The sequence below is a fragment of the Lepisosteus platostomus genome, chromosome 14, assembly GCF_059453375.1.
Source record: "Lepisosteus platostomus isolate fLepPlt1 chromosome 14, fLepPlt1.hap1, whole genome shotgun sequence".
NCBI lineage: Eukaryota > Metazoa > Chordata > Actinopteri > Semionotiformes > Lepisosteidae > Lepisosteus > Lepisosteus platostomus.
The window spans coordinates 19,437,778-19,454,663 of record NC_142624.1 but is presented as its reverse complement, the minus strand read 5'-3'; the positions used below and the strand labels follow the sequence as shown (position 1 = coordinate 19,454,663).

The 16,886-nt window shown below is 38.2% G+C and overlaps 2 protein-coding genes across 2 annotated transcripts in view; both read left to right on the top strand.

Annotated features, from left to right (window-relative positions):
- The first annotated feature begins 205 nt into the window (after nt 1-205).
- On the top strand, nt 206-7,098 carry LOC148648945 (SPEG neighbor protein-like). The gene is made up of 5 exons (XM_088607386.1): nt 206-313; nt 1,329-1,456; nt 1,863-2,170; nt 5,449-5,590; nt 6,399-7,098. The coding sequence occupies exons 2-5, from the start codon at nt 1,329-1,331 to the stop codon at nt 6,535-6,537; spliced, it is 717 nt and encodes a 238-aa protein (XP_088463512.1). The 5' UTR covers nt 206-313; the 3' UTR covers nt 6,538-7,098.
- A 4,134-nt stretch (nt 7,099-11,232) lies between these two features.
- ctdsp1 (CTD (carboxy-terminal domain, RNA polymerase II, polypeptide A) small phosphatase 1) overlaps nt 11,233-16,886 on the top strand; it is a 39,899-nt gene continuing 34,245 nt past the window's right edge. Inside the window, exon 1 of the mRNA XM_088607384.1 lies at nt 11,233-11,582. Within this exon, the coding sequence (XP_088463510.1) occupies nt 11,507-11,582 (76 nt within the window). The 5' untranslated portion in view covers nt 11,233-11,506. The remainder of the gene's footprint in view (nt 11,583-16,886) is intronic.

Below are 16,886 nucleotides of genomic sequence, written 5' to 3'. Positions count from 1 at the left end.
CCCCCAAAAACCCTCTGGGGTATTTATCTGACGGCTATATATGGCCTGTCTGCCTGCTCGGCAAGGGTAAAACAGTCTGGCTGTTGGCCATCTTTTATTAATTTCACTGAGCTGCAGCTTCCGAAGATGGTCCGAAGAAGGGCAGGCTCAGCCTTGGAATGTGGATTCCTCTTCCCAGTCAACTTTGGACTTAGATAAACCCCTCTGGAGCCCTGTTTATAAAGCCCCATCCAGAGGGGTGGACACCCTCACAGCTTTATCGTGCGGAGTGAGTGGAGCACTGGTCAAGGACTGGTGAATAAGCTGCACCAGGGTAAGTCATGACATTTATTTAATTACAGAATTATGAAAACCCCTCTTAGGAAAACTGGCTTATGTGTTGCTCTTGTTATCAAGTGTCACAGTATCCAGAGGAAGCACAACAAAAGCTCCGTAGAAACAAACAACATGGTGATGAAAAGAGTTGTGGGGTACCACATTGGCACCATTGTATGATCAAGAACCAGTTTAACAATCATCACATAGTACAAATATAAATAAATCATAGATACTGCATGCCATTGTATATTTTCATGGATTATTGAAGCACATTTGGTTGGTCTTTATTTTCTGTTTAGAAACGTTTTGTTCTAACAACATGTACATGTTCATGGCAAAAGCTTTCAGGCATCTCGGATTTTGGGGGAATATTAGTTTTAATTAATTTGATTTTCATAATTTTAGACACTGTGATTAGAGAAATTGTATGTGTTCTGCATACATATAAAACAACGTGAATTTGTTTGGTGTGCACTTTCTCTAATACAGGACTGTATAGCAACTTCATATCATAATATGTTATAGTATCATAATAGTATCATATCATCTTATTGTTAGTCAAGGTTCTAGCTATATCTTTAGTAATTGTGTGAATTGATGTGGGTTACTATTGATTGCTGTTTATTGTTGATTCCAGTACATCAGAACTATTCTCATTAAGCCATTATTCACTTAAATGTTATTTTCCCAACATGGAACAAGAGGGGTACTCTGTATTATGTCTACTGTATTGTTTGCAAAAGATTACAAATTACAAATGTGAGAAGGTCGTTTAGTCTAACTTGCTCACTTGGTTAGCAGTAGCTAATGGATCTACGCATCTCAATCATTCACTTCTCAAGAGGTCTGAAGGCATCAGTTTCAACAACACAGCTGTGTGGCACTTGTTCAAGACACCCATTACTTTTTCATGTACTACCTTTCAATCCATGTAGCCTAGTCTTTGTGTCATTGTTGATTAATGTTAACAGATGTCATCAGATAAATATAATGTTACATATTTTGGTCAGATGTCCAAACCAGCTCCTGCACCTGCCAAAAAGGTGGCCCCTCCCCCACCAGGATGCACCATTGATATCAATGACCCCCAAATTCAAGAGGCAGCTATCCGCATCCAGGCTTCCTACAGAGGTCACAGGTATTGCAATAGAATGTAATAATAATAAATAATAAAGAGGTAACAGGCCTGAGGATTTTTTTTTAAGATGGTCTTAAAAAAAGGTGGGACTTTCTTTAAGAATCTTATGTCAAATTCAACAGCAGTGTTCAAAGACTAGATGTTGGGCAGTTTGTTACAGACATTCATAATGCTTTCCTTAAAGATGTGCCTCTTTTGGTTGATAATGTACCTGCTCTGTTGACCAAAAATGATAGGAAAGAAGAAAACCCTTAGCCATGGATGTGTATCATACTTTTCCCCTGCTTCTCGTTAATCAAGAAACATTGTAATAGATCTCTGACGTGTGCTGTGGAAGTGCAGAGTGTGCCAAGCTGTTGAGCATTTACATTTTCCTTACCACACTTCCTAATGCGTCTCTGCTTAGGTCTCGCAAGGAGATGAGAGAAAAGGGTCCCCCCAAGATCCTACAGGAGCTGAAAGATGTGATCTTGATTGAGGGCAGTGCAGCCAAGCTGGAGTGCAGAGTGAGCGCCTTCCCTGACCCCTTCATTGTCTGGTCCAAGGATGGCAAGGAACTGAAGGATGGTCCCAAGTACCGCTATGTGTTTGAAGACCCAGATGTAGTGGCACTTGTCGTGCGGGATGGAGTGCTGAATGACCTAGGCCGCTACACCGTCTCGGTCAAAAACACTTTTGGAGAGGCCTATGATTCAGCCCGCATAACAGTGGAAGGTACGCACACAGCATTCCAGCCGCTCCCACACCATCAAAACTACACAGGGGTCTACTACTGCTTTTAAGAAATCAAAGACATGTAGATTTTATTCTGATTATATCTATTCCACATATTTTCTACAATCAGTGAATACTAGTTGAAATTTAACACACATTGTTAATATAACAATATTAGTATTTATTATACAAATATTTGTTTCTCCGAGGATGATCATTTAATGACTTATGTAGCTACATAGGGGCAAGCGATGTAGCTTGCTCTAATTCCTTCCAGACGGCTCCCAGGTCCACTCAGCCTGCTTTCCCACTGAGTACCAGGGATAAGTCCTTCTGGGGGTAATAGGCCAGCCAGAGTGTGATGCTGACCACATCATCTCCACTTCCAGTGTCGGATGGTTGAGAAAAATGGTGGACCTTGTCCCCCAGTTCCCATAGGCCTTTAAGGGCTGAAAAGGGGACCTTACCTACCTATGTACTGTAGCTACATAGCACATTCTAATCCATTATTTAAAGAAGATAAGTTGATTGAGAACAAATTCCCATTCACAATAATAATCTGAGAAGTATCCGTTTATACAGGATGATTTACTGGAGCGATCTACCTTTCTCCAAGGTATAACAACAGCATCCTACATGGAATTTTAATGTATTATCCACCCATTGGAAACTCAGTGTACTAGCCATTATTCCATACTGCAGCTCCAAATTTGTAGTATGCATTTTGCCAGTTGCAACAAATATAATTTTCTGTTTCTTCTCTTTAGATAACTTAAAATGTAATATTTGCTTTAATATTGTAGGGTCTCTTTTAGATAGATATATATGAATAGATTAATGTACTTACATAATACTAAATACCAATAAATACCAATCCAAAATGCCAAAATGGAATCACCATGAGAGACAAGCTCAGACGACACTGTTAATAATTTTTAAAAGAACATACATGATTGGGTTAATACTCCAAGTAGAGGAATTCCAAATAAGGAAACATTTGCATCCATAAGATACCATGAGAGCATAACAAAGGTAAGTAACAATTAAGCAATAATAAGCAGAGTTTAATAAATATAATTAGGACCACTCATGAGTTCGAAATGATTTGTCTTCAAAGCTGCAATGAGGTACTTACAAAAGTGACATATCCACAAAAAAGAACAAAGTCCCCCATAAACTGCAAACTTTAAAACTAAGTTTACTATTAAATTCCTTTAATGGTTCCTTTTTATTCAGGGTCCTTTTGCCTGTTTTTTTTTAATCAAAAGGTGGTTTGGCTACACACCCGAAAGAGAAAAAAACAAAAATCAGAAAACAACTATCTAATCTAAACAACTAATCAATATAGTAGCAGGAGTAGTATCTAAATTTACTGTAAAGTATCTGCTTGTGTCCACAGTTCCTGCCAAGATTGCCAAGGGTCCAGACAGCGTGAAGGTGAAGAAGGGATCAACAGTAGTGTTGAAAGCATTGTAATAGATCTCTGACGTGTGCTGTGGAAGTGCAGAGTGTGCCAAGCTGTTGAGCATTTACATTTTCCTTACCACACTTCCTAATGCGTCTCTGCTTAGGTCTCGCAAGGAGATGAGAGAAAAGGGTCCCCCCAAGATCCTACAGGAGCTGAAAGATGTGATCTTGATTGAGGGCAGTGCAGCCAAGCTGGAGTGCAGAGTGAGCGCCTTCCCTGACCCCTTCATTGTCTGGTCCAAGGATGGCAAGGAACTGAAGGATGGTCCCAAGTACCGCTATGTGTTTGAAGACCCAGATGTAGTGGCACTTGTCGTGCGGGATGGAGTGCTGAATGACCTAGGCCGCTACACCGTCTCGGTCAAAAACACTTTTGGAGAGGCCTATGATTCAGCCCGCATAACAGTGGAAGGTACGCACACAGCATTCCAGCCGCTCCCACACCATCAAAACTACACAGGGGTCTACTACTGCTTTTAAGAAATCAAAGACATGTAGATTTTATTCTGATTATATCTATTCCACATATTTTCTACAATCAGTGAATACTAGTTGAAATTTAACACACATTGTTAATATAACAATATTAGTATTTATTATACAAATATTTGTTTCTCCGAGGATGATCATTTAATGACTTATGTAGCTACATAGGGGCAAGCGATGTAGCTTGCTCTAATTCCTTCCAGACGGCTCCCAGGTCCACTCAGCCTGCTTTCCCACTGAGTACCAGGGATAAGTCCTTCTGGGGGTAATAGGCCAGCCAGAGTGTGATGCTGACCACATCATCTCCACTTCCAGTGTCGGATGGTTGAGAAAAATGGTGGACCTTGTCCCCCAGTTCCCATAGGCCTTTAAGGGCTGAAAAGGGGACCTTACCTACCTATGTACTGTAGCTACATAGCACATTCTAATCCATTATTTAAAGAAGATAAGTTGATTGAGAACAAATTCCCATTCACAATAATAATCTGAGAAGTATCCGTTTATACAGGATGATTTACTGGAGCGATCTACCTTTCTCCAAGGTATAACAACAGCATCCTACATGGAATTTTAATGTATTATCCACCCATTGGAAACTCAGTGTACTAGCCATTATTCCATACTGCAGCTCCAAATTTGTAGTATGCATTTTGCCAGTTGCAACAAATATAATTTTCTGTTTCTTCTCTTTAGATAACTTAAAATGTAATATTTGCTTTAATATTGTAGGGTCTCTTTTAGATAGATATATATGAATAGATTAATGTACTTACATAATACTAAATACCAATAAATACCAATCCAAAATGCCAAAATGGAATCACCATGAGAGACAAGCTCAGACGACACTGTTAATAATTTTTAAAAGAACATACATGATTGGGTTAATACTCCAAGTAGAGGAATTCCAAATAAGGAAACATTTGCATCCATAAGATACCATGAGAGCATAACAAAGGTAAGTAACAATTAAGCAATAATAAGCAGAGTTTAATAAATATAATTAGGACCACTCATGAGTTCGAAATGATTTGTCTTCAAAGCTGCAATGAGGTACTTACAAAAGTGACATATCCACAAAAAAGAACAAAGTCCCCCATAAACTGCAAACTTTAAAACTAAGTTTACTATTAAATTCCTTTAATGGTTCCTTTTTATTCAGGGTCCTTTTGCCTGTTTTTTTTTAATCAAAAGGTGGTTTGGCTACACACCCGAAAGAGAAAAAAACAAAAATCAGAAAACAACTATCTAATCTAAACAACTAATCAATATAGTAGCAGGAGTAGTATCTAAATTTACTGTAAAGTATCTGCTTGTGTCCACAGTTCCTGCCAAGATTGCCAAGGGTCCAGACAGCGTGAAGGTGAAGAAGGGATCAACAGTAGTGTTGAAAGCAGAGATCAGTGGGGACCCAGCTCCAGATGTGGGCTGGGCAAAAGATGGAGAGGACATTGAGGAAGATAACAGGTAGAAAGCAATACTAGTCAAATCTGAGAAATGTCGCTACTGTCAGCTGTACCTTCTCTTGCCTTCAAAGATAACTGGCAGACTGGTCATATACAGTGTACAATGTACACAAGTTATCCAATTGCATTTGCTGTACTTTTGTTTAAAAAAAAAACATTATAGTCTGTCCAAAATCACCTTTAATATCCAATGCACAAGATGGGCAGTTTGTTTTTTGGCACAAGGCAACAAGTATCAAGGGTCATGTAAAATCATTCTCTCAAACATATGAAGCATAAGATTTATTGAGTATCTGTGTGCGGGGGTAAAGAGTGAAAGGATTTAAGTCAACTAAAATACAAATGCTAAAGAAGTTACTGAAATGTACACTTCTGTTTTATTTTTCAGTTTGTTGATAGTTTTACAATCCACAATTACTCCACTCAAAGAACTCAAAGCTCTTTTTATCACAATGACTCATGGACAGAGCATTTTTGAATAAGTACTCAGGGTAATAACCCTTATTTGTGAGAAACAGTACACTAAGCTCCTCTGTAATTTCATTGTTACAAAATACTCATTTTACCATTATTGATGCTAACAACCTTCTGAAATACCATTGAAGGTATTTAAGTTTACCAGTACTGAAGAGCTCAGCGGTTATTGATCTGTCATGATTTAGTTGGGTCTGGGGCAATTTCACGGTCTTGAAATTTCCTTTAGATATTGTCTTCATACTACTTGCACCTTTTTTTTAAATTAATCCCTACTGAGGGTCTCAGAGTAAAATGCTTTGTATAATGCCTCTTCTCCTTCGGTTGTTTTACAGAGTATTCTACGAAATAGAGGACACCTCCACAACCCTGACAATCAAAGATGCACAGCCATCAGATGCAGGGAAATACGAGATATTTGTTGAGAACAATCTGGGTGTAGATCAGTCCTTTGCCCGTGTGGACATCATCTGAGGAGGCTTTTTTCCTTGCCCTCTCTCTCCACACAGCAGCACTCCATCTTACCTTCTGCCTGTATCTTTTCCAGCTCCCTCTCAGGCTCAGTTTACCCCTCATTTGACTTTCTTCATGGGCACGTATGTGCTCTTGTCTATGGCATAATAACAAAGAAGATCTTTCCATACAGTGCACAAGTAACTAAAAGAAATTACTATATATTAAATCACATGACATGGTGTTGTCTTCAGAAACTGTTTTTGATTGATTTCTCCCCAAATAAGACAGTATCTCCCTAGTGTTATTGATTGATTGCTTGAAACTGTAGTTTGAATTCGTCCTTTCTCCCACGGGAGTTTCTTCTGATGTGCATTTCACTAAGACAATTTCATTTTAGTTCTCCATTTTAGACTGCCATTTCCCTTAGTTTCCGACACTTAAAAGTTTAGAAATGCACATAAATAATCTTTTAACAACCTACCTGAAGACAGAGTTTAATAAGTACCATCAATGCAACACTTTCTCTCTTGTCATCAGATTAATTCACCTGTTTTATTTAATAAAATATTGAATACTTTGCTCCTTCTCAATTTCTTATTTGCCTTTGCAATTCTAGCACATCTTTAGCATGTGTTATCATAAGAACTGAAACATCTTGAAAGCAAAGTGGACAAAGCAGTCTGAATGGGACACCAGTCCATTGCAGGGTACACATATACAGTATACACACATGCATGCATACCATAATCTGACAATGTGTACAAGACAGATGTACACAAAGACAAAACCAGTGACTGCAAAGTTTTGAAACACCAAAATCTTCATATAATACTTTCAGATATTGGTCCAGCCTTTTCTTAGGACCTCCTGACTTCAATATTTTAAGTAAAAAACATGCTTATTTGGATTTAAATCCGGAGATTGACTTGGCCTATCCAAGATTTTCCACTTTTTTCTTCACAATGATCTCAGATCCTATCCGATAGGGTCCTGATAGAGTCCTAAATATGCCCATTGCAAAATAAAAAACAAGGCCAAATTTGAATTGAGTAAAATAAACTGATTATGAAATTATGAAACATCCAGGCTTTTAGTGGCAAATCTGCTTCTGGGAACTGGAAGGGCTGATGGCTTTGCAGATAGAGGTACAGTAACAGATACTGTCCTTGGGATGAGATGTTACACTGAAGTCCTGAAAACTTGGTCATTTAAGATCTCCAGATCTTCTGCGCCTCGCCCAGATTTTTGAGTAGAGGTATTAGTGTAATGGTTGAGGCACTTTTTAATTCTTTTCTTTTTAATTCAGTTAATGAATAAACCGTTTATTGGAATAGCTGGCACATAATTGCTGCTGCGAGTCACTGAAGTGGATGCGGTACTTCAGTGATGGATGAAGTGTCTCCCACCCAAAGATGTGAAGTGCTTTGAGATTCTCTGAGGAAAAAGGCTAAATTATTTTTGTTATTAATTACTATATGGTAATAAAACGCAAATCACACGGGAATACAACGAACGCACTTTGTTGACTCTCCCTAACCTCCTTTCTCCTTTCTGACGGTTTCAAGGCTCCCCTCTATGTACTGCTTGCCAAAAAAAAAGTTAGCAAAAACTTTTACCAAACCTTAAACAGTAGTTTGAAGCAACAAGCTCACTGTAAGAAACTTATCGGAGCTGAACTATTGTTTTTAAAAGACCTGCGTCGGTTCATTTCCTTTCGATTTAGTAAGCACGGGCTTGTTGCAAAGAGAAAAAGCAAGCCGAAACGAATCAAGTAAAGGCCTTTCAAAAGTTGTTTGCGTGCTCATTTTAAAACACCTTAAACGGGCAACACATTACGTATTTTTTGTTCGCTTTTTTAAAGCACCGAGCAGTGACAAAAATGTGGTTATGAATGTTCGCATTGTTATTTTTATTGTATAAATCTATAGAAACTGTAGATAAGATCAACTGGAAATTAAAAGTACGAGGTGTGGGCCCCACCATTGGCAAAATGAAAGCTAAAACCGAGCGCATCAAGGAAATAGCCTCCACGGTAGGTTGCTTGTTCATAAGGAAAGTTACAGTTAAACTGTGTACTGCTCTGTACACACCAGTGCACGAAGGAAGTTCTGAGTACGCACGTTTCCAGTGGCGTTCACTGGGGGACTCGTTACAAAAAACAGTTTAAATTCTGCGTAGAAAGTATCCCAGGTGCATGTAAGGAATTTCTAGTATTGCTGGCACAGTGGCATATACTGTATACCTGTTTTTCCCTCTATTAGTGTTCTTAATAAAATTCATTAAGCATAGGCTATTAAATATGGTTTGTGAAAACCACTTATTTGGCACATACTGTACATGACAACTCACATGGTATACGTTTTTTTTAAACTCATTGAACTTTTCAAATTGTAGTTGTTTTCAGTGAAATAACTTTTTATGCATACCTTGAATACTCATTACTTGTAACTTATTTATTGGATTAGAAAGGTTGCTAGAAAGTGGTCATTTGCTAAGTTTTGTCTAAACGTTTTTTTTGTGTGTGCCTGTGATTAGAGATAGCAGTGGTTCTCCACCTTGGGGCTGGGGCTAGAAGAACTATAGTACCTGCTGTTTCATAAGATAACCTCTATATCACCACTGCTAATTGATCAGTTAATTGATCTGCTTGTTTAGACTTTTTTTTTACCATGTTGCTCTGTCAGTCCTGAGTGTCAAAAATACTGTACAAGGGTACGTTTCCAATGACTTCAACTTTACACAGCCTCTCCTCAATGTTTTGTGCTGTTATTTCTGACTAAACCTCTCTTAGTAGTTCATCAATTGAGGATGAACATTCATAGGTGTGAATAACAATTTGTTACATTTCAGGAAGCACATCTTGAATGAAGGAAATTCTGATTCTGAAACAGTTACCATCCATCCATCAAATTCCTAACCACTTCATCCAATTCAGGGACACGGGGGAGCCATAGCCTATCTTGGCAAGCAACAGGCGCAAGGCTGGGTACACCATGGAAGGGACACCAGTCAATCGCAGGGGAGACACAGACATTGACACCAACACACTCACACCAGGGCCAGTTTTCCCAGAAGCCAGTTATCCTACCAGTCTTTGCACTGTAGGAAGAAACCTGTGTGAACATACAAACTCCACACAGATAGCATCCCAGGTCCGGAATTGAACCCAGGACACCAGCACTGCAAGACAGCGATGTGAACCACTGTGGCACTGTGCCAACCAATGGATAACATGATTTTCTGAACTTCAAAAATTGGCATAGAGCTGATGTCAATTACAAACTCTATTTCACATTTTAAGATCAGAGAGTAAATTTACACATATACCTCAAAAAGAAAACTGAAACCAATTAGCCAGTGATTAGTCTATTTTCTTCAGTTTGGTTTTAAACACATACAATTATTTTATTTTAAGAGTTGAAAATTGCTGTCTTTTGTCATCATGACTGTCTCAAAGGTAACGGATAGTTGAACGCCAGTTGAAAAAATAAAACATCGAAGTGCCAAGGAAGTCAGTTATGAAAATAAAACTGCATCCCGACTTCAAATTTTGTTTGGACTATACCAGAATTTGAGAAGTGTGTGTTTTTTTTTGTTTAGGCTGGCGTGTTTATGCAATTCTTTGAGTGGAGTGATCCAGCGGTTAACATGCATTACGAACTAAATAAACGTGCAAGAGTCTGGTAGAGATGTATGAAGCTAAACGAATTAGTTACGGTCCCTGATATTGTAGCGTGGCTCCAGGAATGTGCTTGGCTCTGAGGTGCCCGGTTTCTTCAATGGGGCGCCACGTCACTGTCATTGGTTCCGAGCTGACTTTGAATGGCAGCATTGTCTGCAATTTCCTGTCTCGGTCAGCTTCGGACTGTGCTTGCTTTCTGTATAGATTCTCTCCACTATGAAACCAAGAGAAACCAGGCTGCTGAAGTTGCAATACTGCCAGACAAGATTTAGACCTCAGTTTAGACCTTGAGTGCAATGTCTATAGAAGCGGTTCAAAAGGTCGCTGCATTCCTTTGGTGCTGAATAAATAGTTGGGAGTACAGGAAACAATTCATACACATTGTGTACCGCAATACATCTACTGGACACAGATACTGTGTGTACTACCCTACGGAAAATCAGAAACACACATACTGTACGCACACCAGATCTGACAAAATTAACGATCTTTTAATTTCACTTCGATTTAAGTGGAAAAAGTCCCCCAACAATAATGGTTTAAAGGATGGGCTCATTGTGAAGCAAGTAATATAAATAAAAAAAGTCCGAGATCTACTGCAATTGCAATGTGCACTTCTTTGATTACATCATGTGGTGTGTATGGAGTAATATGATTGAATGAAAAAAAAACATGCAATGGGTATATTAAAATTAATAATTTAGTAGAATAGTTTCCATTCCTGTTTTAAGTTATTTTTTGAAAATATCTTGTAGTATGATTTCCTGCATCTATGTCAGACAATCCACTATTATTATCATAATCTAAAAGTTATTGAAATTAATCTATCTGTACATGGTATAGCTCTGTCTATCTTTCCATGCGTTGTGCCTCTGTCCATCTACCCATCATCTTATGCATCTTATTAAACCAGTTTTCTTCTTGTACGGTCCCATACAGTGGCGCGATCTAGCGAAGCTTTTGTTTCCTGCGGTTTGCAGCTACTCTTTCATAGCCACTTTAAGAGGGAGGGGAGGCCTTGAAACAGCCAAGTTCCATGTTTGTGTCTTGAAATTGAAGAGCAGAGCTACAGAACTCCATGTTGTAACAAAGTTATCAACAAGAAACTCCCTTTTGTATTTTTACTTTTTCTTTTCTTTTTTATATCTTTTAAACTTTTAGTTGTATATATTTATGTCAGAAATTAAATGTATATAACGGAAAACTGGGGGGGTTATTTTAACTTGTTGTAAATATATAAATATATATTAGGTAGAAAAACGGTAACAACTTTTAAACTGCAGCTATATTGGAATTACGGATCTAATGGACCACCAGTCCACGTCTATAATTACGCAAGTTAGCAGAGATGAAGAGGTGAATACTCCTCTACGAGAAAAAGGTAAGCTTAAAATGTTATGGAGACTCGCACTGGAGTTGTTTGTGCGCCGCACATGTCAAACTTATTTTTGTACTGTCGGGGCGGTGTTTTTCCGAAAATCACAGCCGGGTTTACTTAAAGTTCGAAATCTGTTAACGCAAATTGTAAATCTCCTGTTTTAACTCGCGTATTGTGCTTTTACTGTGCATTGCGAACTCGAAATGAAGGAAGTTTGCAAGTCTCTTGACAAGTTTGCTTGAGTTGTTGCCGCGGTGGGCACAGTCACAGACAGGTGATTAAAAGTTCATTTATGAAGCTTCATATTGAACTTCTTCACTAATAAATTGTTGAGACTACATTTCTAACCGATTTAATTTAGAAAAAGTTAACTTTTTGTAAGTTTTTAATGCATGATAAGTTATTTAGATTCCAGTCAGGGGGCGGGGCCCATTTGAGCAGTACAGTAAAAGCGTTATTTTCAGTGAGTAGCTGCTCTGAGGCCTTGATACTTTATTAAAAACTTAAATTATTATTATTTTGACTATAAGTACGTTTACTTTAACTAAGTATAAACAATGAAGATTATGTGTAAATATATCGTTCTTTAGTATTAAAATACGTATTGCAAAGTTATTGTTAGAAGTGACTCTTGGAAAGCCACAATAATCATTCAACTGGGCTCTCTCATGACGTTGATACACAGTAAATAAAGCAGAATAATAACAGTTCAGTGAACGTTGCAGCAAAAAAAAAAAACAACGCGTGCACTACACTACGTAATTGTAGGTATGGGCTCTATTGGTCTGCAGTATACTGTAGTATTTTAAAAAATACTACAGGGTTACTAATAGCACGTTGTAGCACACGTCTAGGTTTCTCTGCAAACTGTTAAGAAAATATTCTTACAGGGTTTTAAGTGCTTGTAGAACATTTTTACTATATTAATAATAGAGCAATAAGATTATAACTAGGCTGTGCTGTGTAGTGTTTTTGGTGTGGTGCTGTCGAAAGTAAGAGTAAAAGAAAGCTTTCAGGAGAATAGAGGGGATTTGTCCAACCTTGCTTGTCCAGTTCTAAGCAACTTTTTGATTAGAGATCTTCACCAACATGTATGACACAGGACTCCTCAGAATCCATATCCAAGACATAGCTTAGTCATTAGATTCAGTCTCAAACTCTATGTGCAGCAACGTCCTTCTGTTTGTGTTGTTGACTCTACTAGTATGTAGTATTTCTGTCCTCTTTGAAAACTATGTATTGTGCATGAAGTTCTCATTTCAGTAGCTTCTTTGAATCCTGTGAATGAGGTGGATATACTTTTCACTTTGGTGAATAATAACCAAAAACTCCAATTACAAACCTAATGTTCACTAAATGTCATTAGATGTGAAGAATAATGTAATTCATATATAGTTCCAACTGTTCTTTCTTTTTTGAAGCAAGTGAAATTTCTAGGAGTTGATGCTGTTCTTATGTGTATTATGGGAGACATTGTATAGCAGTTTGTGTAATTTCTTCAACAAAATGCCCAGTGCGATTGGGGTTTTGACTTTGGGTCCTAAGTAAACCTTTTTTTTTGTACCTGTTTTGAAAGGAAGACGATGACCTGTTGGGCAGTGTTTCTCAACCCTTTTCTTTTAACTGCGCACTTGCATAAATATTAATATTTCACAAATGAATTTGACTTGAAGTGCATAGTCCCCTTATCCTGGAAGGAATTGATGATGGTGAAACACAGAACCCATGCTGAGCTATTCTTAGATATTGTTTTTTTTTCCGTCAAACTTGAAAAAGTTAACTTGCATCACAAGCACTTTCCACATGAATAGACTTAGAACGTGGCCGCTATCTCATGTATACACCAAATGTGCAACACAACACTTTGGTTTCTTCACAGAACTAATATATATTACAATTTTATTCATTTTTTAATTTTTCTTATATCTGGCTTTTCCATAAAACAGATCACTTCACATCCTGTGGCACACCTGCTGATAAATTCTATTAGTAGTCCTATTAGTACTGGCTTATATTGACAACATTGCCACATGTAGTATCAGTGCCCACTTGCCCTTATTGTTATATTTAGAATATATCTTAATTGTGCTATATCAGAATGTACTGTAAACATTGCTGGATGTTTGAGTTGCTACAAAAACCTGTTGTATACCCAGCCAGTAAGATGTAGGAAATACTCAACTCATGGCTACAACTGTGGTATTGCATAGGAAGAATGAAAACCTGTAGAGGACCTCCTCTGACTTGCTCGCGTCTGAGAGCTTCAGTGGCTCTGCAAGCATCTAAGTGCCTTTCTGGAGAGTCAGCAGCAAATTAAAGGAGCAAGCATGGCTCTTACTGACATCACTTCACGTCTACCAGCTTTTAAGACATTTTAAGTTGCTATTTTGCTAAAGCCAAGTGGACCCTGTCTGACTGCTGCCCAGGCTACCATGGTTTTGCCAGTTGTGTACTGCCCCTTAGGAATTCTGGTCACAGTCCATTTGGGTAGTCACATGATCCTGGCTTGGAACTGGTTACATCTAGACTTCTAGAGCATAGGGCTCAACCTGTGGGTTCAATGAAGGCGGATGTTAATCTTTGAAATTATAGATGTAACATAGTATGGTGTCACTGTGGCGCAAAGCTTAGAATTGCTGTGTCAGAGCACTGGGGCCCAATTCTAGACCTGCATTGCTATTTACATGGAGTTTGTATGTTCTCCCCTTGCTCGTGAAGCTTTCCACTGTGTGCTCCAGTTTCCTGCCACAGTTTAAAGACATACTGGTAGGTTAATTGGGAAAATTGGCCCTGGTGTGAGTATGAGTACATGGAAGGTTCCCCTGCTGCCCCATGACGCTGAATTGGATAAAGCAGTTAGAAAATGTATGGATGAATTTAACATACTGTTTACCTAGGCTTTTAAAAGAAAGCCAGTAGTGTTTTACAACCTGTTTCATTTTAGAGTGCATTTCAAAGTAAATATATTTATATTGGTTATGTAGTAATCATTTAGTTCTCATAACAAAAAAAAAAACACCCTCTGCTATGTGGCTGATCAAGGCCAAATGTTTGTGGGTGTGTACCATGATATGTAACATCTGTCAACAGGGGGGGTGGAAGCTGTGTGAGTTTCCCTGAGAAGGAGGAAACATCAAGGCCATTTTAAAATTGCAGGTAGATCTACAAGGAGGTAACATGGATTCTTGAACCCATATGCACTTTTTGGCTTGTGTCCTCTGTTAATTGTTCTCTAAAGAGTGTGTTGTTGTAGTTGAACTACTTTATGAGATTTGTTTTTACTTTTAAGTGTTTTTTGTCCACATTTTTTTACTGACTGCAACACTGTGGCTCGGTCTCTACAATGTTTTCTGTATAACAGATGTGTGGATTTTTGTTCCTGCTACTTTAGTTGGATGTTTATAAAGGCTTTTATGTTCTAAGTTCATGGTGAAAATACTTTAAATGCATACGAAACAGTTTGAGACTTTTTTTAAACTTAACAAGTAGAAATAAACCTAAAATCTATGTTAAAGTCTTATACCTTTACTTAAGCTGATGAATTCTGATCACTAATAAAGTAACAAACAAAATGGGCAATAGCTCTTATTTTTATAGCATACTGAGATAAAATGTTTTCCTTCTGGGCACTAGAAGCATTCACAGTCCCGAGAATTTGGTTCTAGAATTGTATAATTGAGATGGCTTATCAAGATTACAGTAAAACTTGAATGTACATGCTTTTAGGAATGTAGTGACATTAATTTCATGCTATTTGTGTTAAAGTGACCCAGTATGTCTTTTCCAACTACATTTTGAGTACCAACATAATGCACAAAAAAAGTTAAATCTTTTACAAATCTGAATCTTTGTAAAATAAATCTGACAATTTAGTCTCCATCTGTGGTATATTTACTAGCTTTTTTTTTAGTACTACAGAAGTCTGACGTGATTGATATATCAGCAACTAAAGCAGTGAATACTGGATCTTTAATCTCAAAACATCCTCTGCTGAAAGGCATCTTCCTTAGTGAAGGCATCAGAGCAAGAATACAAGTATACTAATTGCAGTGTCATTGAAAGTGGTACTTAAACTGCCCAAATGTTGTGCAAACCCAAGCTGCCAGTTCCCTTTTCAGTTTAAATGTTTTGAAAGCAATTGCAACATGCTGCTGAAAGTATTCTACAAGTGTGTGATATGGAGCAGGTACCTCTTACAATATTTTCAGAATAGAGCAGCATTACTACCTTCGGTATGGTTTTGTTTTATCTTAGAAGCGACGCAGGGTTATGCCTGGCCAGTACTGCCATTAAAAAACCTCCATGGAAAACTGAGGTCCTGCTTGGCAATTAAAAACCCAATGCCAGTCTTTCAAAAAGTAGGGATGTTAACCCTGGGTAAATCCACATTGTAGTGTACCTAAAGGTTACATATTGAAATGCTTACGGCCGACAGGCACTGGCGTACCAGAGCAGGTGATGTTACCTCCCTTCCCTGTGATAGCAGGACTACAGCTACTGGGCTGTAGAGAGATCTCTCTTTAGCTCACGGGGCTAGGTCACTGCAGAGAGACGCGGGAGTCCCGGGTTCGAGCCCCCGACGGTGGGGGGCCGACCTAATGCGGCAAGGGCGCCCGCCTGAGCCCCCGTTGCGTTACAATATGTTTTTCTACTGATGGGGAAAAAAAATCTCACTTCTTTACCTGGTCTTTTGTTTAGTAGACTAGCTTGCCAAATCATTAATTTATAGACCCCGGTGGTAAGTCAGTTTTTAGTCTGATCTCCTTATCTCAGAAACTACATATGGCTTAGGCTTGGTCAATACTGGGATGAAATCCCTTCTATGAAGCCATGTTGCTGCTGTAAGTGGCCCTGTATCTTACATTTTACACTTTGGATGATATTTTCCAAACCAATGCCCTAATACACTGTTGTTCTTTGGATGAGATGTTAAACTGAGTTCCTTACTACTCGGTCATTAAAGATCCCATGACACTGTAAGAGTGTTAACCCTAGTGTCCTAGCTGAATTTCACTCTGAAATTGTTTGCACTGTCTGACCTACCCGATGTTCACTCTTAATGTTATCTGGTTAATCAGTTTCTCATTTCTCTTCCTCTTTTACTGTATAGTGGGCCTGCTGGCACATTATATCTGTTGTCTGTCATTCAGGTGGATGCTACACTTAGGTCCATCCTTTATTTAAAGCTCTTTTAGATCCTTTGAAATGAATATTCAGTGTTATATATTACATAGCTGTATAATATGCAGTTGCTATATAAGTGCAACTGCTTTTTGACTATAATGATTTTATGTGTATCTACAGCAT

Bases quoted from the DNA above. Each gene is read 5' to 3' on its own strand.
- LOC148648945 (XM_088607386.1), top strand. From the start codon at position 1,329: ATGTCCAAACCAGCTCCTGCACCTGCCAAAAAGGTGGCCCCTCCCCCA. The intron at 1,457-1,862 runs GTATTGCAATAG...GTCTCTGCTTAG, and splicing joins GCTTCCTACAGAGGTCACAG to GTCTCGCAAGGAGATGAGAG. The intron at 5,591-6,398 runs GTAGAAAGCAAT...GTTGTTTTACAG, and splicing joins GACATTGAGGAAGATAACAG to AGTATTCTACGAAATAGAGG.